This window comes from Anthonomus grandis, chromosome 12, assembly GCF_022605725.1.
Source record: "Anthonomus grandis grandis chromosome 12, icAntGran1.3, whole genome shotgun sequence".
NCBI classification, from domain to species: Eukaryota; Metazoa; Arthropoda; class Insecta; order Coleoptera; family Curculionidae; genus Anthonomus; species Anthonomus grandis.
This window is the reverse complement of record NC_065557.1, coordinates 12,371,671-12,398,519: the sequence shown is the minus strand read 5'-3', so window position 1 is coordinate 12,398,519 and position 26,849 is coordinate 12,371,671. Positions and strand designations below refer to the sequence as shown.

General features: G+C 29.6%; 1 protein-coding gene across 2 annotated transcripts in view; it reads right to left on the bottom strand.

The window, feature by feature from the left end:
- LOC126742651 (growth arrest-specific protein 1-like) overlaps positions 1-18,169 on the bottom strand; it is a 28,800-nt gene extending 10,631 nt beyond the window's left edge. Inside the window, exon 1 of one of the 2 annotated variants that reach the window (XM_050449384.1) lies at positions 17,914-18,169. In XM_050449384.1, the coding sequence (XP_050305341.1) occupies positions 17,914-17,915 (2 nt within the window). In that variant the 5' untranslated portion in view covers positions 17,916-18,169. Of the gene's footprint in view, positions 1-3,713; positions 3,876-17,913 lie in introns of those variants that run through there. The other variant, XM_050449385.1, reaches the window with a different exon arrangement.
- Positions 18,170-26,849: the final 8,680 nt, after the last annotated feature.

Sequence of the window (26,849 nt, the reverse complement as noted above, 5' to 3'; positions counted from 1 at the left end):
TTGCATTTTTCTCAAGAAATACCAAAATTTCACACTTAAACGGTAATAGAGCGCAAGTTACAATTAGTATCGGAGTTTCAAAGTTTATTTTGTTTTGTCTAATGTGTATTAATAAAAATACGATCAATTTCAAGCTTCTGTGTAAACTTATTAAAAAAAAAGAAATTGAAACGTAAAAAATAAATATGGAGTTAAAATAAAAATGCTTTGTTTTATTTTTAAATAATTGTTATGAAAATGCTTTTGTCGTTCAAAGCTCTCTAAAAATATGCCTAGCTTCTGCCCTTTATTTTAAGATATCACTCATGCCGATGCCTGGCCAATTCTCAGAACTATGGCCTCTTTTGTGCGGCAGGTCATGTAAACAAAACTTACTGGATTGGTTTTTTATTATGGGACAGTTCAGGTAAATATTTAGTTAAATAAAAAGTAATAAAAACAAAATTAAGCAGAGATACCTAATAGTAGATACTGTAGGGTAAGGGGTACCTAGTAGGTACTTTGGGGTGGGGGTTACAAGTTAGGTACTCGCTTAATAAATAAAAACGTGTGATTTTAGCCTCTTGTTGTTTAGTTTCACTCTCGCCTCTAATTTTGTAAGATTATCAACTTCGTACTGACTGCATCCACTGTTTTTTAAATCGAGTTTCTGCCCGTTTTATTAAACAGTATTGTAAAATGGAATTTACCAACCAAGAGTACGCTGACATTGTCTTCACATATGGACGCGCTAACGGTAATGGAGCATTGGCACGACGCTTGTACCAGGAACGTTATCCAGATCGGAGGTTACCAAACTTCAGGGTGTTTCAAAACACCTTTCGCCGTCTTACTGAAGTTGGCATTGGGAATAATCCGGCACGTGGACTCAACCCTGGCCATAATAATGTAGAGATTGAGGAGCAAATACTGGAAGCTTTTACCGCAGACCCTACTGCAAGCGTCAGAAAAGTAGCTGAAGACCTTGGCCTTTCTAGATGGAAGGTGTGGACGACCATGAAGAAAGATGGACAGCATCTCTTTCATGACACGGGGGTGCAGGGCTTACAAGAAGAAGATCCTGCAAGACGAATTCAGTTCTGCCGCTTTTTATTGAACATGGACATCAAGGACCCGTTATTCTTAAGAAGTATCTTGTGGATAGACGAGTCCAATTTTTCCAGGGAGGGTATTACCAACTTCCACAACCTCCACGAATGGGCTGCCAAAGATGCAAATCCGCACTGGAAAAAAAAAATTTCAGAACAGATTTTCGGTCAATGTGTGGGCCGGAGTAGTAGGCAGGACTATTATTGAGCCACATTTTCTACCAGAGAATTTAAATGGTGCCAACTATTTAGATTTTCTACAAAATGATATCCCCGTTCTTCTAGACGAAGCTGGATTATTGGAACGAGAAAGACCAATAATCTTTCAGTAAGATGGTTGTCCAGCGCATTGGTCCTTGGCTGTCAGGAATTACTTAGACGACTGTTTTCCAGACGGTTGGATCGGTAGAGGCGGAACCTTTCCTTGGCCTCCTCGATCGCCTGACCTAACTCCGTTGGATTTTTTCAAAAGGGGCCGGGCAAAGGAGCTTGTATACCCCACCGAAATAAGAACAAGAGAAGAATTGATTCGCAAATTAAATGACGCATTTGACAGGATGAAAGAGGATATGACCATAAGAGTAACCACCACCGAAGTAACAAAAAGGGCTCGTGCCTGTATTAGAAATAATGAATTGCATTTTGAACATGAACAATAAATAGTTTAAACAAAATTGTGTTTTATTTAACATTAAAACCTAAAATAACCCCACAATCGGGGCTCTAATGCTTAGTAGGCTTATGAGAGGTCTCAGTCTAATAATTTTTGTTTACATGACCTGCCGCACAAAAGAGGCCATAATTCTGAGAATTGGCCAGCATCGGCATGAGTGATATCTAAAAATAAAGGGCGTTTCAATGTCTCTATTTTTTCTATAGGTTTACACAGAAGCTTGGAATTGATCGTATTTTTATTAATACACATTAGACAAAACAAAATAAACTTTGAAACTCCGATACTAATTGTAACTTGCGCTCTATTACCGTTTAAGTGTGAAATTTTGGTATTTCTTGAGAAAAATGCAAAAATTGCCATAAAAAATTTATAAACAAATTTCGACCTACACATATTTAGCTTAAAATGTTTGAAATTAAGTCAGCTATCACCCCCTTAAAGGATTGCATCTGCTTTCGGACACCCTGTATATATTTTTAACTATTATATACTAATATACAGGGTGTTTTCTAATTAAAGATTTTCAAAAATTTCTTATTTAGGGGGCTAATCTTTTTTTACCCCCTTAAATTGCTCTTGTATTTCACTCTGCCTTTGAGAATAATACTAAGAATAGAAAAGAGAAAGAAATAACAGAAATAAGAAAAACCATTGTTGAATGGTTGCCGTGCAAAAGGTTATCCTAGACCAGACCCCATTGCACTACAATACTTTATAAAATCCGTTTGTTTTTATGTTAATATTTTGGTATTTGTTTTTATATACTAATTAATAAGTGATACTCTATAAAATTTGAAGTCATAACATACATAATCGCAAAACACGAAAATTCAAAAAAACCATCATATACAAAAATTTTTTTTGAAAATTCTCATCCTTCTATTTTGTATGAATTTTATTCATTATTTTAAGAACGTTTTATACATGAAATTAATTATTCTAGATACGTTTTTTTTTAATTATTTTAATTAATTTGGTTGTAACTTTAATGTAAAAATATCCCTCTTTCCTTCATTCTGCCACTTTTGTATTTGATTTTAGTATATTAATTTTTACTATATATATTTTTCTATAATTTTTAAAATATTATTTATATTTTTTTTTCATTATTACAAAATAAATTTTAAAAAAGTTTAAATACAATTTTATTTTAAAGTATAACTACAAAGTTTAATTACAATTAAACAGTTTTCTTATTAAAACTATATTTTTTATACAAAAAATTATTTTGAAAAAACCTTGAATGAATTATAAGCAATTTATTTTAATTAAATCCGGTCATCTATACCGTATAACAAATTTATTTTAAATTTAATTGATATTACTAATTAACAAATCAATACAATAACAAAACAATAACAAAAAAAATGCACTTACTTCTTATAATTTTCTTGTGTTAATTCGCTGTAACCAAAGAAATTTTTTTAATTAATTATTTAATTTGAAAAAATCTTTTTTATCTTGTAAATAATTTGGGCACCAAATTAGAAGTTAAACATTTTAATACTAATTAACAGCTATTAGCTACATATATAGTGTAGGTGTAAATAATAGTACATAAATTAGTTTGACTTAATCTTTAATTGCAATAATAAGTATATAGGGTTTCCCATATAAAAAATAGATATTTTTTAAATAACCTAAAAGTCAATAAAAGTATTTCTTATTAATATAAGTTTTTCTATTTCACGTGTTTTTTTTTTATAAAAAACTCAACAATACTGCAGATTTAATTTCAGATACCCTGTATATTAAGGATTGTATTATAACAATCCAAATCCAAATTTGTTTTTCATATATAAAAAACTTTTTCTTGTTAAAATATTAACAAACCGTAAAATAATTTACTCATAAAGTAACCACAAAACATCCATAAATAGAACATAATTAATATATTTCATATTTAATTACTGAGAGCAAATAATTAATTAAATACTAACAAAACTTACTATAATTTTCTGGTGTTAATTAACTGTTACCACACTAATTAAACATTCAACACATAATTCCCATATATATTTAACCGAGTACTACCAGAAGTGCAAGGGCTCGAGGAGCACGAAAGCAACTAAACAGATTTTACCTTAAATTAAATGTTAAATAATTCTCAAGGAATTGTTGCTAAATACAGTGGCGTAACCTTGGCACCGAAATTAACTTAATTTATCACTGAATATGATAAACCCAGTAAATTAAATATTCCACGTGTTATTTTTTTTTTGTTTACTTATAAATCTAATAAGGAAAATGATTATAGGTACTTATTTTATTTTCGATATATTAAGAGATTACATTTCTGTTCACCCCATATGGCAGAAAGTTAATATTTTTTTATTATAGTTATTAACGCATTAAATATAATCTTAGAGTAAATAAGCATTTTTTTTTTGATAATTCTTTAATTTATACTTAAAAGTGCTGTATTTGTTTTTCAAATTTTCAATGTGTTGCCACTGGCAACTACCTCATCATGGATAGCAAAACACAGAACTGTGAAATTGGGGGGTATACGTGACATACAGCACGGCTTACCTACCAAATGATTTCAAAAACTTTTTTTAATTAAAAACTGACTTGGGTTATCTGTGTTTGCGAACATGCAATTGGAAACTAATTACGTATATTTGATAGGCTTTAAATTTCATTACATATGTATTTATACTTTTAATGTTGCACGCATACGTCACTCATCTTACATTTGACAAGAGACGCCGGTCTTTTATAAATAAAACAGATAAGAATATTTTTATGAACGGAATTGTTACGGTGCCGAAAATGTTATAATAGTAATTATTATGTTTTTAGGTATTTTAACCTGATTATATTATAAAAGGAGTAATTAACTAAGATGTAAAATCATTAAAAATTTTGTAATTAACATAGCGGATAAAATAAGACTAAATACATAAAATTACGTTATATCCCCAAAGGGTAGTTAAAGCTATGAAAACTTCATAAAATCACACATAAATCCTCTTAAATTTAAGATAATTTTTATAGTAGAAATTATGATAAAGTTTTAATATAAAAATTTAGCTTTACAATATTCATTTCTCAATTTCTTCTTTATAGACCAATTTTTTCGTAAAATTATGAAATTTTTTGGTTAGTTAAATTTTCACGAAAATTGTTATAATATTTGATCAATTTTATTCACAAATTTTAAATTAAAATATAGAAACCCACCTGTATCTTGTTTTTAATATTTTGTATCAAGAAAACTTTAAACTGACTTAAAAAACATATATTTTAGTAATAATAACAAAAAAAAACTGTATATTAAGGAGTCATTGTGTATTGAAAAGTATTTAAAGAATCTCTTGTATAATATAAAAAAAAATAAATTAACTTTTACAAATTATTAGTTTTAAAATACATTACGGTGCTTGAGAACCTCAATAATGTCAGTATTTAGAGATCATCCTGTACATTCTAGTTCCCAAAGAACAAAGAAAACGAGTAGAAATCTTAAAAAGTTAAATAAAATTCTTAAAAAACTGTGAATGTACGTTAATGTATCAAAAGACTTCTGAGAGCCCCTTTAATATATAAAAACAATCACTATGGCTTAATTCGGTTTACAATTCAAAAGAATTGCCTTTTTTTTTTTCAAAAGAAGTAAAAAATCATGATCATGATTAAGGCATGATCTTGTAAAATTGCTAAAAATCCGTTAAAAAAAAAAAATCTAGAATCCTCTAAAAAAACGATATTAAGATACAACAATCTACTGAAAATAAATTTTTAAAAATGCACATTCGTTGCATGAATGACACTCAAAATTATCACTAAAAACTACTAAAACCAACCATGCAATTAAAAAAATATGGAACAAAATTAGCTTAAGATTATAGCTGTTGAAACTAATAACCAATTTTTTTAGTGTAGGAGTGTAAATACTGTTGAACACTATTGATCATTAATGCTTTTAAAGTATAGAGTTGAATATCAATTTAATCTTCCTTCTCTCAAAGCATTTTTTAGCGAAGATACTTATGAAGAGTGAGAAGTATTTCATTTACAAATATTATGATAATACAAATGCCAGAAGTGAAGAAATCCCAAAGAAGCTAGATAGTAATGGTTCATTCAAACCCACTAAAAATGTTCTCTATGAACGAGGCACATAAAAAGAATTTCTGAAGATAAACTGTATACCTTATTAAAGGCTTGTTATCTACAAATCTTAATAGCAATAACACTGTTAAATGAGAATGTTAAACATATATGCTCATTCGTGTTTAAAATTGGTCAATTTGTAGAGTTTGTTTAGAAATCCGAGATAATAGTAATTTATACCACAATAATGTAACGACCTCTTCGTGCCTAACTGGCGAAGTGCATGATTTCCTGTTTTGTGTAATCTTACTAATACTAGACCTAAACCTCTCTTTTGCTCCTATAGTAGATCGTAATTTTCAGGCAGGTTTTGCAGCACCTTCTAATGGTAATGTCTTTTAATTGCCTAAAACAGTGTTAAATGTATATTCTAATTAGGACCTACATTTAAAAATAACAAAACTTATCGCATCAACTGAACGCAAACAAAAACTGCCGCTATTCAAAACAACATCCTTGGTGGCAATATATCAAAATTAATTGGCTCCCATTTAAATTTATGGGGCACTATTCAGGCATTGCATAAATAAACTCAAAAAACAAACAACTGCGTGAGGCATGATCCACCACTTCAACGGAAAAAAAGGTCAAAGCTTTCGATATGGCTTTTAATGATCTGTGAATAATTTCAACTTATTTTAAGTTGTATATTGATGCTAGTAGAATATTCCGTGAGAAATTTTAGGGTGATCGACTCTTTTATGGGAATATAATCAATTTCACGGCTCATTTAAAATAAATTAAATTAATTAAGAATATCATAAATTTTAATTTATATATTGTTGAAAATATATTGAGTCACCAAGGAAGTGTCTTAATCATTTTATGTGTTGGGGTCTACGTGCTAAAATAAATGTATCGGCTTAGTCTCCACGCAAACTTTTATAAAAAATCAACTTTGTGCCAGCCTGTCTACTTAAAAATTATTTATTTGATAAAAATTAATCATCAAGTACTTTGACCGTCTTGCAAATGCATCCAATCATCATTTTGATTAGATGTCTATCTATTTATAAATATATTTATGCTTTATTGACTTTAATTTAGAGATAAGTTTCTTACGCAACATTTTATACAAATTGTTGGCCTTTTTATTGTGTACCTATTTATTAGAGACCATATCAGATTTAATTCCATCTAGAAAAACTTTTAAGCAGACTAATATATATAAAAAGCTCCTGAATATGTTAATATCGTTAAAATACTTTAAATAAACGATTTATTAAAGTTATAATACCAAAAAATTTCATCCCTATAAGGCTGCCACACTATCTAAGTTTTCTTTTTCGTGAATTCATTTTTTATGCCCAGAACAAATTCTTTATCTCCGTATCATCAATATCCGTTATGAACTTTATTGACAACTTTTTCCAGCTTTTTACTCCCTGAAAGTTGATTTTCGCTAAAACCAAGAGTTCATATGAAAGAGTTTGTAGAATTTTGTCTCTTCTACCCATTTCCACTATTCCCTTTAATATGCTCTTTTTACTATTCATGGCTTTCTTAGAGCTCCCCCCTTTGTTTTCCAGTTTTCTTTTTTATTTAACCACTTTTCAACAGGAATTTTTTTTTAGTTTTAATTTTTCAGCTGATATAATTTTCTTGCATTCCCAAATTGATATAATTGTGCTTATCACAAACGCAACCCCTTATTTTATCCTTATATACCCCTCGTGCCTATATTCATTATTTCTTTTCAATTGATACTAAAGAGCAGTTCTAAGATATAACTATCAATTTTATATCTGTTGTGTCTCATAATAAGTAGTAAGATTCAAAGAATGCCTTGACTTCTAATCCGTCATCTTTTATACTTAATTGCCTTTCAATCCTTCTATCTTTTTTTATTTCTTGACGATTTTCTCTTTTCGTTTGGACTTTTCGTCGGTTCGGTAATTATTCTTTATTATTACCGATAGTTTTGGTTAATCTTTCATGACTGCGATTCAAAATTCTTATTGCTATTACTGATGACTTCAGATAACAACCATATACCAGGACTGCATTTTAAGGAAAATGTTGATTTCTCTTCTTTATTAAAGAGGCATGCTATGACTGTAAAGGATTTCATTACTCCACATATACAAGCTGTATTTCTTGCTACTTAAAAGCTCAATTTTATATTTCCTTACAAGTACAGGTACCTCAAATCTTTTGTGAGAAGGTTTTGAGTATTATTACACCATGCACTCTAATTACTTGCTTTTTTTAAAGAATGGAGATATCAAATAATTCCAAACTGTGATCCACAAGTTGAACTTTGAATTTGTTAATTATAACCAGTCATTAAAATATTTTTCAATTCCAAAAGCTTACCTTGGGACCAATGGAACAAGTAGTAAGATGTATAGAAAAGGATATCAAAATAGATAAGTTATTTCACCGCTTAAATGAAATGTTACTTCACATTCTAGGACATAGTTTGGAAATTATCTATTAATGTTAAAGGACTTGAGGAGCAACTTTTCAAATCGTATTTTGTCCAAAAAATACTTTTTTGGGTATTGACGAAAAACGATTTTCTTTTAAACTCCGCTATATATTTTTACAACATGGAGTTATTTTGATAGAAATTAACGTAAAAACCCATTAAGTTATCTCAGTTAAATCAATATTTATTAGAAAATCTGGAAAAATCGAAAAAATGTTTGGACTTAATGCGTGTTGATTCGTAACAATGTATAAAATTCGTTTTGTTTCGTTCAAAATTGGACATAATGCTGTTTGTTCCAATTTATTCGTTTTACAAAAAACTGGTGTTAGTAGTTAAATTATTCGAGTTTAAGGATAAAATGTCAACTAAGTACCAGGAGTTTTTATGTCCAGTTTTTATGTTTTATTATCTATGTACCAGAGGTGTTTCTCTACTCGGCCGAATACCCTGTTAGCAGGTAAATAGGAGTGGCCGCGAACTGGGAAATATATTACTATCTGTTTTATGTTTCTTGGGGACTTTTTATGTAGCCAGTATGTTAAGGCATGGATGACGTGTTGGTTTTTGTTTTGGCCTGCGCAGCCGTCCGCAAAAAGCCTAATTTGCGTTACCGAATCTTCAATATGTACTTTTTCTAAAAAGTCTATCAAAGCTGAAGAAATTTCTTGAGCACCTCTTGCAGCTTGTGTCTCGTTCCAGACATAAAAATGTGGGTTTTTAGTTGCAGCATCAGTCACAAAAGAGTAAAATGAAATTTGTCTGGAATAGAAAGCCTCACCAATACTGACTTTGGGAATTGCTTGCACTTGTTGCAAGTCAAACACGTACGTTATGCTCGCTTCTGGGATTTGCTTCATCAGTAGTATGGAAAGCTTTAGCTCTCTTTTTGTGAATTACGATGTTTGAAATTAAACCTTCTTTGATAACACCATTTTCACTTTTAAGTCTAGCGCAATAGCTACGGGTATCGGAAGCAGGAGCCAGACCCTAGATTAAACATTGTCTCAAAAAATTTTACGAAAAACGTTTTTTTTTTACTTTCAACTCGTCTTCAAAGGTAGTATTATAAAGGGGAAAAAATCGATTTATGTTCAAAGATGAATGCAAGTAAAGTCGACGGCTTTTATTTCGTGCATAATGGCTTTCGCAACCTCGCAAATTTGAAATAAACTCGTACACTTGCTTTCTTTTTGCAGAAAATTTCCGGAAAGTTTATGATCCCCTCCTTGTTTCTCTACGATCCTGATTCCAGATAAAATTCCATCAGCAATTGTGTTTAGTCTTCGCTGACCGAACCCAAACAACTTAGCAAAAAACTTGGAGCATACAGGTAGTATTTGTTTTTCTGTAGATATCAAGAAATATTTAACTGCAACGCGATGTGGCTTGTTTTTTCTCACCTCACCACGAACTCGACTGCGTTTTGGTTGAGCAACATCCATTAAAAAGGACAGTCTTTTATCTTGCTCCTTTCTGTCTGGTTTATAAAAAACTTTTCACTTTGCTTTTGCTACGATGCTTCTTGAAATACTGAGACAGTTGAATTTTCGTTCTCTGTGGAGGCCGGGTGGTTGAAACTTAAGCAACAAAGGGTCAGGGTCTTGATATCTATAAAAAATAAGTATAGGTGTGAATATTTTTTATTGTAACAAACGAGCAATACTTACCTCTTCTCAGAATCCGTTTCCCTTTTTGTCTTTTGTCGTTGCCTTTTCCTTGACCCTTCATTATAGTTGCCCACAAAAACACTGTTATTGAGGATTTTCATTATAACGCACTTTAGCACCTACACTTTCTAGTTCCTAAATATTTTATTTAAAGAATGTAACTGGACAATATACACCTGTTCCACTGCAGAAACTTACTGAATTGCAGGTTATAACAAACAAAACTAACACAACACTAGTGTTTATGTATCAGCTGTTTTGTTCGAGACAGCACGTGGCGAAATAACATAATGCGTTTTGATTCGACTACATCTGTGGACAAAATGCATTTTGATGTGAACCCTATACTTTGCACGTCGATTACACAGTGACATAATGCCGTTTGAAACGTTTTACAGAACTGTAGAACACAATAATTCATTTGCAAATCCGCTTCAAGCTCAATTTTGTCCAATTTGGACAAAATGCGTTTTGAAAAGTTGCTCCTCACTTGTCCCATACATGTTCACGTTACCTGTTAGAGGCAAAACTTCAACCAGTTGGCTCAAGTTGGTCAAAAGGTTGAAATAAAACTTTATTTTCTTACGCCTAATCAATGTATAAAGAACAATATATTTTCTCATAATTTCCTCATTTCCTCTTTGTAAAAGAAAATTGTACCTCTGACGTATAAATTATTGTACTATCACGGTGCAAATAAGAGTTTATCTAGACCTATCAATATTTATCTCAAAAATTTCAATTTACGTACGCAACGAGACTTGGTCTAGTTGCAGTTTTTTCTTTTAGGAATATTTTAGATCTGGTTCTTTTGGTGACAGCATATTACACAGCAAAGTGGTAAGTTTGATCTTTCTTCTTAATTTAATGTCTATTCAATAGTCTTTTTCTTTAAATATTCCACAGCTGCCCCAAACTGACTCTTTTGTCACGTTAAAGCTATTTTGAAGTTCTTTTTTTTGAGTACAGCTGCACTTAGGTATTCTTCCAATAATGGCTCTATTAAACAAAAAATGCTTTCTCTTGGGAGCTGGTTATTAAATTATCTAGTCTAGGTAATTAAATTAAAGATAACAAGTTCTAATTCCATTTCCTATTCTTCATTGAAGAAGATGTCCATAAATTCATTTCAGACTGTTATCCTCAAATAGAAGTATTTCACGAATAACCATAATTCGTGACAATTTTGTGAAGGATTCTTTGATCTCATCAAGTTCACCCTGACGCCAATTGGAGAAGAAGAAATCAAAATAGATAGTTTATTATTCATTGAACCATAGTTCACTTTCTCACTTTTTTCAGATAGTTTACCTATTGTCTTAGAATGTTAGATGCTTCTTTAATAAAAGAGGCTATGACATGCAAAAATAGAGCAGAAAACTGCAGAAGGAAACTAAGAATCGAGAGTCATATGGATATGTCACTAAATGAAAGATACCGAGAAAAAGCAGACCATAAACTAAACTGATAAACATATCATATTCAAAGTATGTAAAATTTAGAAATAAAATTATGTCGCTAAAAAGTATCGTTTACAACTCAGTTAAGTTAATATTCATTTAAATTAGTTTTAAAAATTAATTTTACAGGTTTACGAAACATTGAATTAAACACTTTGATTAAATATCAATTAATTACGCAATTCTTTTGGCTATAAACATTAATCAAGTCTGTTTATTTTAATAGGAATCTACTGACGTCACCCAAACAGCAAATTTTAGATTAAGAATTCACCATAGACAACCTCCTGCTCATTAGAAATATTTGTCACGTGTAATTGCTAGAAATTGTCTTTCTATTCCTTACAGTAACCGTTCAAGTGACTATTAATAGGTTGCGTGATTGACGGAATCTAAATGATTTATGAGCTGTCACGACAAAACGTTGTTGTTATTGTATTTCTGAGGAAAAGAAACCGATAAAAATGGTTGTATCTATATTTTCTCATTGTGTGCATACCAGGCAATGACAAAAGCATTACGTGCAGCTTCTGAAAGAAAACATATGGCCTCCGGAAACATGAAAATTGAACCTTTTTCGAGTTTATGTGATGGCCATATTGAGTTACTGCTTAGATTAAAAATACCAGAATGCTTTAATTTACTTATACAGGGTGTCCCACGGCCGACGAATTATTGGAAATATATGAAGAGTAGTGAGTGAAATTTGTCTTTATAGCTAAGCAGCAAAAAAAAATTTTTTTCAGGTGGAATATAGTTGGATTGTAACTGAAAGCCATGTTAGATTGATCTGTAGATAAAATGTGTTGCATATTGAGACTGACAAAATTCATTAGCGAAACTTCAATCTACACAGAAACGCAGTAATTTCTGTATATTCTTTTTAGTTCACTTTCAATTTAACTATAGTACACTTCAAAAATTAGTTTTTGGGATAGAATAATATAAGAAAAATATAACTTCTGGCAGGTAAAATGAGATACGAACAGATATATACAAAAAATGTAAGTTCATAGAAGAAAACTATAATTTATAAGATATATATATATATATATAGAATATAAATTCGCAAAGCCTCTAGAAACAATAAAGAAATATAAAGATATTAAAACAAATATATATAAATAAGTCATATATCTCCATTTCAGTCTATCGCTAAGTATTTTACTAAAATGAATATATTCATTTATAAATGGTTAAACTCTAGAACAATATATCCGACCTATATCACCGTCTCAGTCTAAGTTATCACTAACAATTTTACTAAAATGATAATAAAATAAATAAATCTAAACGATAATATAGCCTCTTCTTGTAGGCCAAAAACATCCCAAGCGCATAAAAACAGGATTACTGGTACTTTTAAGGCTTAGAAGATCTTTTAAAAACTAATTGGCACATAAATCTTTTTCGGACAATGGAATTAAATGTGCTTGTCACTGATCTAGATGGTACCCTATGTTACCAAACCCTAGTTTAGCTACCTGCTTTTCTTTATACAAATGTTTTCTTTAGCTTCGAATAAGTTGTATATTTAAGGCGGCCATTACACCCTTAAAGCCTAATCTTCTTCAATCCAGTTCATCTAAAAATATTAGTTCCTTTCCTCCTAAATCTCTATAATTAACGAAAAAAAAATGTGTAACATTAATGGGCTGTTATTTTTTCAGCCTGACACGTAGAATCTGAAACACATTTTTTTTGACGGGGTTCCAATTTCAAAAACTATAAATTTCCGTTAACATCAAAGGCCAAGTGCTGCCCGAAATCCTTAACTTAAAATAGGGGCGCTCCTTTAAATGATTATGACATTTGGCTGGCTAGATACAATTTATAAAGCGAGTTGTTCTTGAGCGCACATGCTACAAAGACAAACGGAGAAGGTCTAAATTTATCTTCGTCTGTCAAATCTTATGAATAGTACTTTTGAAATTCTGACTTATTTACGAGGGGTGTTAATGAAGTTTTTTTTTGTTGGGATATTATCGTTTCTTTTATTAAATTTTGCAGGTGTAGCAGTGTACTAATATAGCCTACCAGGAGCAGAAATTAATGAAATATTATAAACAGTATAACAAATTCACATTCACACATATGAAATATTATAAACAGTATATTCAAATTCAATTCAGTTGGCATGAAACTTAAGCCTTTATATTTGCCTTACATTAAGTATAGTTACAGTGTATGACCAGCATCTTTGGGATAATGGATGAATTTTTCGAGTTACATTAATAAACCAACATTGGTTTTGCTTTCAGATATGAAAAGTTACGGCTTTAATAGTCAATCATGTCTTTAGCTAAAAAAGTTTGGAGAAAAAGTATCTAATTCAATATTAAAGGTATAACGTATGTAATATATGTTGAACTCTAAACTGAATGAATACTTTGAAGAGTAAAAGATCAGAGAGATAAATAGCCTAATCAGAGATAGGGTAAACGTAAAATCTCATACAATAAAATTGGTGGAATTTACCTAAATGTTCAATCAGGACCCGGAGTACTACAATTAAAAAGAGGAGGCAAATAACTTATTAGGTATAGTTAACATGAAGATCAGTAATGTTTATGCTATAAGTCTTAGTATTTTAGATTTAACGAAATCAAATGATCAAGAAAATAAATACTATTGATAAAGAGCTGAACTACCAACCATTGAGAATTTACAGATTTTAGAGAAAAATTGCTTAGTTTAATGACGTAGCGAGCTAGAATATGTTTTTAAAATAAATGGAAAAGAAAATTCTATACCAGAACAAGTAGCACCTACATTATGAGTTTGGTACTCAAATTCTTTGTGCAAAAGTTCAAGATGTGCAAATGAAATATTAATTGAAAAAAGAGCAAGATGAACAATCTAAGTGCCAACAGGATTTGTGATATGTTTATAAATATATTCCAAACTTGCCCGATTTTTTAGTTGGTAATATCTCAATATTATTGATGAATAAAGATAATTCGTTCAACAGTCTTTTTCTAAAATAATTTTAATATCATTTTGCTAAGAATATGCTTTTGATACACATAACAACAATTTAATGTCCGCGTTTTCTCGCTTTCCGCGCTCTGCATTTTTTGATAATTTTCTCCAAAATTCCTTGACCTTTCCTTGTTCTGCTCAATACTGATGATCAAGTGATCCAATATGTCCTTACCCATAGCAGATTTTAATTTCTTTTGAACAAGAGCATGCTTATCAAAAGTACTTTTTCCAGAAGCACATGATGGCAAAACTAGTAAAGTCTCAATGCAATACGTATCTATAGCAAAACATTCTCGTAACCGCACACAAATATATTGTTGCTCTAAAGCAGAATAAGGACCCCATTCCAAATCAGTGAACAGATAGAAAGGTTTTTCAAAATTACCTTCAGAAATTTCATCTGCAGTGCATTCGAAGTCTCTACCACTACATCCTGGCTCAACGTGAAGAGCTTTGGCCATTATCTGTGACAAACTCATTTAATAGAAGATCTACTGATAGAAGAAGGCGTACTTTGAAGGGTTCTTTAGAATTCTAAAAATATGTGCTCCTTCATAATGAAATCGTTTCTTCTTTCAAATGTGCATTTGCCTTTGGCTTTTTTCTAGGCCTAGTTGTAATTTTCAAGTTCGATGCAACAAGTCGAGGTTCTTACAAAACTATTATCCAGGAATCTCTGAAGCGCGCGAAGTATTTTAATCAAAAGTACCAAGGTTAATATAGAATTTTGTAAAATTGTCTTTATCATATCGAGGCATGGCAAAAGTATACAATTCTATCAAATGATTGTCAAAAAAATAGAAACAAAGGATTAAACCTAACGTCTGTTAAGTAAATAATAAATAATCTTCCTATGCCCCTGGAATAAAAGATTATTTTTGGATAACAAAAAGTTGTGAGACTAATAATCTGTTCTTCTCTTCTTTAGTGTTATTTGGTCAATTGTACATTGCTCCTCGTCCAACCTTTGGCAAAGATATTTTCACTAAATATAATGTATATGGTCTTTATGAGTAACACTTCGATCATGCTCTTCTACTTTATAATATTATTTTCTCTAATTATCTATAATTCAATTTTCTTAAGAAAGTAGTTATTATGTGTTATGTAGATGATTTCGTTTCTGTCCTTTCTTAATCTATTTTTTATTGAAGTTTTAAATTGGCTTGAAAAAGTACATTTTTTAAATAATCTTAAATGATACTTAGTTTGTCTACATGCTTAATGTTAATATAGCATATTACATAAGAAAATAAACACCATTTAAAAAATTTTATTGAAATCTTTATAAGTAATCTAGAAGATAAGTAGGTAAGTAGTATTTAAATATTTAATTATGGTTTTTTGAGTATAGCTAAGAATGATTGCCATGCCTTTTAATATCAGATTGTATCATCTTCTTTTTGAGAATTCTAATCTTATTCTAATGGTTTAAGCATAGATAACTATCTGATCTATAACATATTTTAGCTATGGATTTCTTGAAATCTTTCTCGTTATAAATATCTAAAATTAATAATATGATAGACTGAAACAAGGTTGCTAAAACCATTTCACTGGACTAATATGTAGCTTAAACTATTTCATGGGAAGCAGACCTGAACTATGAAGCATTCTTTAGGATTCCAAAACAGAGATTCCAAAACAAAAATATAGATTTCATTCTTTAGGATACGTGTTTTACGCCCAAATCTTCATCATGAAATCATTTCTTTTTTCAAATGTGCATTTGGCTTTGTTTAAGCCTAGTCGCTTGAGCTTCTTTCAAAATTGTTGTCTAGGAATTTCTGAAGGGAAGTATGTTGGGCAAAAGTACTATGGTTACTTTCGAATTTTGTAAGATTGTGTTTATCATATCAAGGCATTGCAACAGTTTGTATCAAATAAGTTTCAAAAGAATAGGAAAAAAAAGGATAAAAATAAAGGATTGAAGCCAACAATGATAAAAAGACAGTTTTGCAGTTACAATCAGAATTGTTTGTTAAAGAGTTTGAAGAAACTTTTAGGAATGGTCCAGACCAATTGTGTTATGAACATACCGAAGTATGAAAATAAGTTGTTTGTATAAGAAACGTCAAGGTCCTATCCACAATGATGGAATAATATCTTCTCTCTTACCTGAGAAAACTCTAAGATGTTGTTCCTACATAATTGCAGAAATATGTCCTGACTTTTTAGTCGTCAGAATAATCTTTCCCAGGGCTCTGGAATGACAGATTATTTTTGGATAATAAAAAAAACAATAACATTGAGTACAGTTATGAGAATAACAATCTGCTCTTCTCTTTTTTAGTATCAATTGGTCAACTGTACATCGCTCTTAAAATATTTGGGCAAGCTCTTTCCACTAAATATAATGTATATGGTCTTTATGCGTAACACGTCGATCATGCTCTTCTACATTATTATGTTATATTCTGCCATTAGGTGTAATTACATTTTCTTGAGAATGTAGTTTCTATGTATATGACTTCGTTTCGGTTTGTTTTTATCTGTAGGCAGCGTGAAAAACTGTACAAACCAATTAATAGTTTAACAAAAGCATATTTTTTCTTATTTTATTTCTTTTATCTACTATCTTCTAAAATCCGCCTTTTAAGCGGCTCTCTTTATCTATGCGCCTTTATGTGCTCTAGGACTATGCATGGATTGATTTATGCATTGATCAATTGATTGCATCACTAAAAATTAAAAATATATAGGAAATACTACATGGTTTTACTGCAAGCCTGGAGATCCGCAACAAAAAGAATAGCAATATATGTTTAATTATGAAAAATTAAAATCTGGAATCATATTTATTGATCATTAAATGATTAATATTAATATTCCAAATTACGTTAGAAGATAAACACCACTTAAAAGATTTTATTTAAATGATTATAGGTAATACAAAAGATAATAAGTAGTTTAAATATTTAATTATGAGTTTTCGAATACCGATAAGAAGGATTGTAATGTCATCCAATATCAAATTATATCATCTTTTTCTTGAGAATTTCAATCTTGCTTATTACTCTAAATAAAGATAACTAACTTATTTATAATATATTCTGGCTATAAATGTCTGGAAATCTTTATCATATTAAAGATCTTAATTTATTATAGAAGAAGCTGATACCAGTCTCATACTCCAAGGTTGCCAATATGTGGCTTAAAATATTTGCTCTTATGATGACTTAAACCTTCAAGGTAGCTTATATTTTCTTATTTTTATTTGCAAAGTAAAACTCTTTAAATCTGATTTTATGATTCAATTATCGCCAATTTAAACAGATTAATTTTATGATTGTTCACAACCTCATATTAAGTTTTCAAATATTGAGATTTTCATAACAAAAGATATTGCTGATAACTAAAAACATAACGGCCTTAATGCTCTAAATGTTGTTCAAGTTTATAGATTATTTAACAAAAAAATAATGAAAATTTGATATAATTCATGCCTTACATCAACACATCTACTCAATAACTTAATACTTACATAAACTATAAATATATATCCACTAAAAATGCACCTGAACAACTCGTCAACTATAATCTATCCAAACTCACTATTACACCACAACCAAAATAATAAACCGAGAAAAAAAAACGAGTCTAAAACGGTACAACCGCGGTTGGTCCTTCGAGCCGGACCGAAGAAAAAAAACTTTTTATCGACGACTAACTTCGATCAGCTGTATACGATAAACAACAAACAACCGACTATCGCGTCCTATCCTCTCTCAACGGGCAACCAAAGCCATCTAACTGAACTAAGATTAAGTTGTGTTGGAAAGAGGCTGACAGCCGGAGTACCTGGCAAGCGGCTTTCTCTCTCCCTTTTCCTGTGTGCGTATATGTCTTTTGCTCTTTGGGTCCCTTTTTCAATGGCCGCAGCACCGCAGCTGTGCTCCGACTGCCCCCGGGGCACTTCTTTTATGATATTGTTATTGTGTTCTTAGATTAAGCCATGGACGTACCTTAAGGGTTTTACAGTGAGAGATCAATGTTGTGAGGGCAAAATTAAATAATTAAATGCCTAGTATTTTATCTCCTTCTAAAATGAGATAACATTACTATTATTCTTATTAGTGATCATAATTGTAAAGATATTGAATTTTTTTTTGGGGATTCTTGCGATCATCAATTTTTTTATTTTTTTTGGTTAATACAGTTTTTGCATAAATTTGGGTAAGATATTTATTTTATAAAATTATTAAATTTTTAGCAATATTTACTATAAACATTAATAGACAAACAATAAATAAACATAAATATGTAAGTTTATTTTATTGAATTACAATTTATTTTACGTGAACTACGAACGTGAACGCCCCCTTCTCTCTTTGTTCGATTACCAACAGATTAAAATAGTTCATAGGTAATTTATTACAAACTATAACTAATTATAAAAATATATTCTAATGGAGGCGAAAAATATTATACAAAGTACTAACATTTCTAATAGGAATATCTTGAAGTTAATTTCTTTTTACTAACAAACCATAGTAATCACAACTAGTATCACCTCAAATCATTAACAGGCAAAAGAAAATTTAAGGACTTAATTGCCACTAAGGCTGACAAAAACTCCTGTTTAGTTCTTATGAGAGCCACTTATATAGAAAAAGTCTTGGAGTTTTTAAATCCTGACGAGTTTCAACCCCTGAATAAAGATCCAACTAATTCTTTCTTTTCTAAGTTAAAACGAATCCTTGACCAGACTATCATTACCTTAGAGTTTTTTCACACCAACAAACACAGACTATATCCTATAAACTCAAAAACTCCGTTACGCTATGGATTGTCTAACATTTATAAATTTGGATATCCGGTCCACCCTGTGATCTTTTCTACTGATTCGTCATGTTATTTAATATCAGCTTGATTCATCAAGGTTTTGAGAGAGGTAATTCAAATTAAAAATATTTTGATTTTGTTAGTTTCCCTAAAAATCTAAGGAATATTTCAATCCCAAGGGGGCGGTCTTAATTTCCTTAGATGTCAAAAAACCTTTTTTCGTGTATCCCACCTATAAAGATTGCATATCGCTTGTCACTGATCTTTTGAATAAAACTTACTTAACTTACGTAAAATCGTGATAGATAATTTGATGGTTCTAGATAATCTAAAGCTTTGTTGAATCTAATACTGAATTTTTTCTTTTGACTAACGATTGCTAGATTGGCTATGGGGTTTTGCCCTCCTATCTTTTCCTAAGCGAAATATTTATGAACGACTTGGAATTTAAAATTATAAGCAGTTCCTTTACTAACAATATAATTTTCTATAAAAGTTACGTGGTCGACATTCGAATCGTGTGGAATGGAGGGAAAAATTAATTTAATAATTTAATGACTTATTTTAACGAATGACACCCCCAAATAGAGTTCACGCTAGAGAAATAAAACCAGAAGAAACTATCCGGAACGAGAAAACGGAAAAATTTCTTTCGAAATTTAGAAAAAAATCATGAAGATTTTGTCACAGATATAATACCATTATCGTCAATTTCACCATACTCACATAAATTTGCTGCTTAGAATAATTTGTTCTATAGACTTTTCAAAATCCCACTTTCAAGAACAACCTTTCACTAGGCACAATAAAACATAGGGCATCCCAATTAATTCAATAAATAAATATTTTTACAATATATATAATTTGTCTCATAATAAACTAGATAACGTCATGGAAGTTAGCAATGGAATCAAAAACGAAAATCAAATTTTTACAGTCGCCCATATAAGTTCTGCCTGCGATATATTTTTTTTCATATTTAAGTTTTTAAACTTCAAAAATAAAGTTGAGAAGGATGCAGCGAAAGCTATAATTGCATATAGAAAAAATCTACACTCCGATTTGGTTTAGCAATATAAAACATAATTGTTCATAAAATAATAAATAATTAAAAAAAAACACAGTTATTGATAAAAATTTTGTTACATTTTCAAACTTGGTATGGGATGGATAAAAGATAGAATAAAAGAATATAAAATACGCCATACATCTCAGAAACATACGTTTTTTTAGGGGATAAAGGAGTCTAAGCGAGCCCCAAATAGCTTAAAAAATAGTAGAATTGTTAAAAATTTTGGTACACCTTTAATTTTTACCATTGACGTATCATGTAGTGCAGTTTTTTTGCCTTTTCCTTTTTTATTAGTGAATACACCAGATATGAAGTTATTGCAAAGAACTACAAGTTTGATTAAAGTCAGACTCAGGTCTGATGATGCCTTTAGAGGGGAAACACGTGTTACCAATTAATCATTGAGTATAATATAACTTCGAGGCATTAACCAAACTTGTAGTTCTTCGTAAAAAGTAAGTAAAAAATAGACGACTACTTTTAATTTTATGACGTTATTAGTTTGTAATTTTAGTGTAAATTAAAGTATTCGTAAAGGTTGTTATTCCTGTTTTTTACTGACGGTAGATCTGATGATGCTTAGCACAGGCGAAACACGTGTAATCCTTTGATCCTTTGATTTCATTACAAGAGATTTCATGTATAATATGGTTTTTTATAAACTAGTTGGTAAATCGAGGGTTATGGAAGGATGCAATAAAACACTACTCTTCACTCAGTGATGTTTCCTTACTATATTGTAACTTCATCAAAACTTAAGACTTACAAGACTTAAGACAATACAAGAAGGCCCAACGAAAATTGTGACTCACATCAATTTTGATTTCTAGGAAAACGTCTTTTCATCTATAGCCGTAAAATGAAGGGTGATCCGTAAAAAATATATTGTATTCCTTTTTAAAATTTAAAGCGGAAACGTCAATTTAAAAAAAAATAGATTTTTCATAAAGTTTATAGTAACTTTTCTTTAATACATTGTATACCTATCTTGAATCGTTGTAAATATATTTGAGTTGATAAAATTCTACTAACTTTACTTAAAACTGATAATAATGGATTGCAAAAAATAATATCCATGAATACCAGGAAGAAAATTTAGCATCAGTCAGTGTCATCATATGTCATCGAAAAAATTTGTCTTTGATTTCAAATTGTTAAGTTGCCTTCCTAGTTGTGATAAATATTGAACCATGATTTATTCAATTTAAGAAAGGGTAGAAATAACAAATCTGTATTACCAAGATGAGAGCATTGCAAGAGCTATTGCCTGGTTGTTTAAGGCGGTATATCAAAAAAAATATTAACGATAATTATGTAGCTAATAATTTTATAAGAAAACTTGAAGAAACTGGATCTGTGTCTAATATTCACCGTAATCCTCATCGAGAAAATCGAGCAGTTAAAAATAAAGCCGGAGAAATAGCAGTTTGGGGACATGTAGCACAGAAATCGGATGCTATTTCTTTACGCGCTCACACATCAAAGAATTTTGAAAGACAATAAATTTCATCTGTACAAGATAAAATTTGTCTATGAGCTTCATGAAGACGATTTTAATAGAATGTTGATGTTTTCCGAACTAATTTTACAATTGCTATAAATAGACATAGCTGTCGATATTGGAGTGCTTTGAATCTATATTTATTTCCACAGATACACTCGCAATATCCTGGAAAAATAAATGTTTAGACCATTTTTGGAATTTCTATTGTAGGACCGTTCTTTATTCCTGAAAACTTGACTGGCGAGGCATACTTGGACATGAAACTGACATTTATTTCCAACAAGATGATGCACCACCATACTATGTGGCTTCCAGTACGATAGTTTTTGGACACCCATTTCTTAAATGAGTGGATCGGCAGATGAAGCCTCTCATTAAGTGTCGGTCGAGATATCCGAACTTTAGATTACTTTTTTTGGAGGTATTTAAAAAGTAAAGTTTTTAGTCGGCATCGAATTACAACTGAATGTAGATAAATAACTTACGACATGTTTGAAAATGTGAACAATAGATTCGAACAGAATCTGTATTATTGCATGTAGATAAATGAACACCACTTTTAGTATTTTCACCAAATTGACTTTTTACTTTAACCTTAATGTATCTGTAAGTCTTGTTACAAAGATTATATTGATTAAAATTCAACAATATTACTCGAATTTAATAAAAAAAATAACAAATATAACAACATCCAATCAGATTTTGTTTATATTTAAAGTGACGAACTATTTATTTCTGAATTATTTTTTCACCTTAGTTAAGGATTTTTATCCATATGGTTTAACAACTAAATTTAAGTTTTATTTATATATATTTATATTAGTTTTCTGGCTATTTATTCTATACGTATAATATGTTTTTTTTTCTAATATTTTTTTGTATCATATAATTATTGTAGATTACCTTATTATTTACCTTTAACTTATGTATAACTTTAATGCAAAATATTTTTTTATTTACAAAGTGTTTCATAATTAGTAGGGCAAACTTAGAGGGGGTTGTAGAGGGCTCAAAATAAGCAAGTTTGCACAACAAACCCCTATCCGAAAATCATTACATTTCGAGATAGGGAGTGATAAAATTTTAAGAAAAAGTCTAATTTTTCACGATAAATTTGACATCCCTGTAGAAATTTTTCTCAAAATTAGTGGGTAGTTTCTATGCATCTAGTACTATTTTTTAATACATAATTTAATTCTTTATTTCACCAGTAGCATCCATGACGGCAAGACCCTAGTGAACTCTTTAAAAAAATTGTACGCCACTGTTTTTTCTTCAAATAAAAAATATTTTTCAAATTCTTATTTAATTTAGAGTAAGTTTTGTATTTTGACTTTTTTTTTCGTACCGTTTTCGCATAAAAAAATAAAATCCATTTTTCGAAATTTATTTCTTGCTATAATTTAAATTTGTTTCATCCGTTTGTTAATATTTACGTTAATATTTATGTTTATATTATAATAAATATATAAGGAAAAAAATGACTTGCTTTTAATGTAGAATTTGGTACTAGAAAGTGAATTTTTGACACTGTTAATGTTAAAAATAAGATTTTTTTCTTAACATTTTATCATCCTGTATCAAAGAATCTAATCATTTTCGGATAGGGGCGCAAACTTGCTTATTTTAAGACCCTCTAAAACCCCTCCAACTTTGTTTCATTATGAAATACTCTGTAAAAGGAGAAATCATTGAAACCACCATATTTAATTTAAATAATTTGAATCACGGTTAGACTATTGCATTAATATAACTTATCAACAAATAATTTTGTTAGTTACTTCACATAATCATTTTCTTCATAATATTAAATTTGATCAGTTTCAAAATGATATTTATCTTGGTTAAAATTATCTTCTTGATTTTTCTATTTGGTTTTTTTAAAATTTTATGTAAGTATCAAAATGTAAGTTTATTTTATTATACATCAATTTTTTATGGCGATTTTTAAATTGAAAGCATTTGATTTTTTTTTCGGATTTCAACCGTATTTTTGCTTTTTGAGCCGGTTTTCCAGGTACGAGCCTGTTACAATTTTTAATTTTAAGGTAAAATAAAAATTTTCTTAACGAGATTTAATACTTATTATGAGCTATTTTGATATTTTGCATTGTTGAAATGTTTGTCCTTTTTTCTATAAGCACAAATGTAAGAAATATGTATCAAATATTTATTATTCTTATCAGATTTATTTATATCCTTTTTTTGATTATGATGGAAAGAATTATAAATATATTTTTTTTAAATCTTGTTAATGAGATAATCGGGATAGGTATTTAATTTAAGCGCTTTTTGGCTCGTTAATTATTAATTTATTAAGCTAATTATTATTTTTATTGAGAAATTATATGAAGAGAATTAATAGTTAATTTTTATGACCACAACTATCCATATATATCAATTGACTTTCCTGATCTTTTCTTACCTGTTTATTATAGAGTTTGACAGTTATAGAGTTTAGAGTCTAATTTTAAATTCCCATTTTAAAGGAATTGCTTAGGTAAATTTTCTATTCATTTCTGCTATGTAGATCTACATTATCTTCTTCATAGGCACCTGCACCAAATGATGTTATCATGAATTTTATATTAAAAGCAGTAAAAAGGATATCTTTGAGCAACATTCTTGGTTTGATTTCATCTTGATGTAGCATGTAACATACATGCCGGGAAGTCGTTTAAGCTTAAAATAAGGTAATTAAACCAACAATTTTAAACATTTGTCTTTTAATTAAGTCGAGGAATTAAATTTATAAAAAAAAAACGCTTATATTGTTTGATTTATAATACCAGGTTAAAATTTTAAAAACAAGTTTGGCTGTCAGGCTTTTAAAGTAAAATGTGTTTAAATTTATATTTTTATATTTATTTTACAGACACATGAAGTACTCCTATTTTTTCCTAATTTTATTATTCTTATTAAAATAGAGAATTTCTTTTAATTCTTTTTTTTTGTATTTAAGCTAAACGATGAAAAAAAATGGATTTTTGCATTAATTAATTTTTATGTATTAAAGTCAGTAGATAGATAAAATAGGTATCAAAGTAATTGAACATTAATATAACACTTAAATCGATGAATAATTTTTTTTGCTCGTTTCATTATTTTTATTAAATTATAGTCTTATTTTTTTAAATGTTTGCATATTAAACTAATATTTTTATATTTCTTTTTATTTCTTAGGGGTTTACCTTTTTTCCAAAGTTACTTTTTATATTTTTAGGTTAATATTTAAATACATCTTTATTTTAAAGAAATCTTAAAATAATTACAAAAAAATTCATAGGCGAAGTAAATTTAGTTTTTTATTTTTGTTCTTAATTTTTAATTACTTTCGTCAGGTGAGTGTATCTAAGGCTGTCAATATAATAATAGTCGATTTCAACTTTGATTTAATAAAACCTTCATGTTACGGAGAAAAAATATTATCAAATTATTCCAATGTTCATTTTCTCAAATTGTTGACTCTTTCAGATGCATAACTGATAGAAGTGAAAGTTTAATAGGTTTGATTATAATAAACAATAAGGATTTATAGTTAAAGGTGCATCTAACTATTACGATTGGCAATCATTGCATAATTTCTTTCTACTCAATTTGATCAAAATTGTAATTCCCATGGAAGTTTGGATGAAGTGATTCACTACTGATCTATGAAAGGGTATAATGTCAATCAGTTGACAAAATTATCTATCGGATGCTTCTTGGAATAATAATAGTGGTGATGTAAATATTATTATCGACATCATAAATATTATGTGTCCTAAGAAAAAAACAATGGAAAACAACTGATATTAAGCAGGAAATATATGAGAAAGATGATTTGTGTGATCGAGCAATTTGGGAAAAAATCGATGACATTTGGAAAGAGTTTAAAAAAATAAATTATTAACTAAATTAATTATAAAAAAGATATAAGGCGATTAAAATAATTCACGCCAATTGTAGAAATTTATTGTCTGGAAAACATGGTGTTAGTCCTAATAAAACTATATTTGAAAATTGATTTTGGTTCACCAAATTCAATTAATATTTTATAAATACCAATAACATAATTATATCTAGCTTATCCAAAAATCCTTACTGTACTTTTATACACAACTTTATAAATTTTAAAGAACCTTTTCTATTTAAATTAAAAATGATATTAAAAAAAATTAGGAATCTAGAGACTTGTGATAGAGGGAATCTGTTATTGAACGTTGGGATGGAAAGAATCCACTTCAATTAATTCTGTTAACAAAAAGTGAAGAATACAAAACGTTTTTCTAAATTTAGATAAACCATAGATACCATCGATCTAAATGAAACAGTGTTCAAAATCGCAGTAAACAAGCGGTTACTTAAATCACTAAGATATTAATAATATTTTTTATAATACCCAGACTGATTTTCTAGTTTTTGTGAACGTCATTCATCTGAATCTGTAGTCATTAATATCTGTGACAGTTTTTTTAAAAGAATCTTTGCGGTATTTTTGGATTTCAAGTTAGTTTTTGAGGCGGTTGATAAGGACTTTTTGTTAAAGAACGGCTTTGGAATTAGTCATAAAGTGTATTGGTTTGAATCTTATTTAGCTAATAGTACACAAAAAAGTAAATTTAAGAGTAGTATGTCAGAATCCTTTCATGTATGTACATTATTGCTACGAACTTGCTGCTCTTGTTGTTCTTGCTTCTTGTAAATTGCTTGAAGAAAATCGATTATTTGGAACCGTGGCTACTGTTATGCGTCAAATCTCCTAAAAATTTTTTAAGTTCCCATTTTTTGGATGCTCTTGGCATTTCCCATCGCGAAAAATCGTGTAAATCCAATTTTAGAGGACGATTCAAATTTGGCCAACAGTAGCCACGGTTTCAAATAATCGATATTGTTCAAGCAATTTGAGTGGGCTGTAGCTTTGAGGGAGGGCATTTTAGAACAGATGTTTATAGGAAAAATAATTCTTATTTTGACTCAAACAATATGCTCTTAAAATATTTTTCCGGAATTTTGTAGTACTCTGTATATAAACGATTTAGTAAAGAAGTGAAACATTGCTAGGTTGAACAATTTGCAG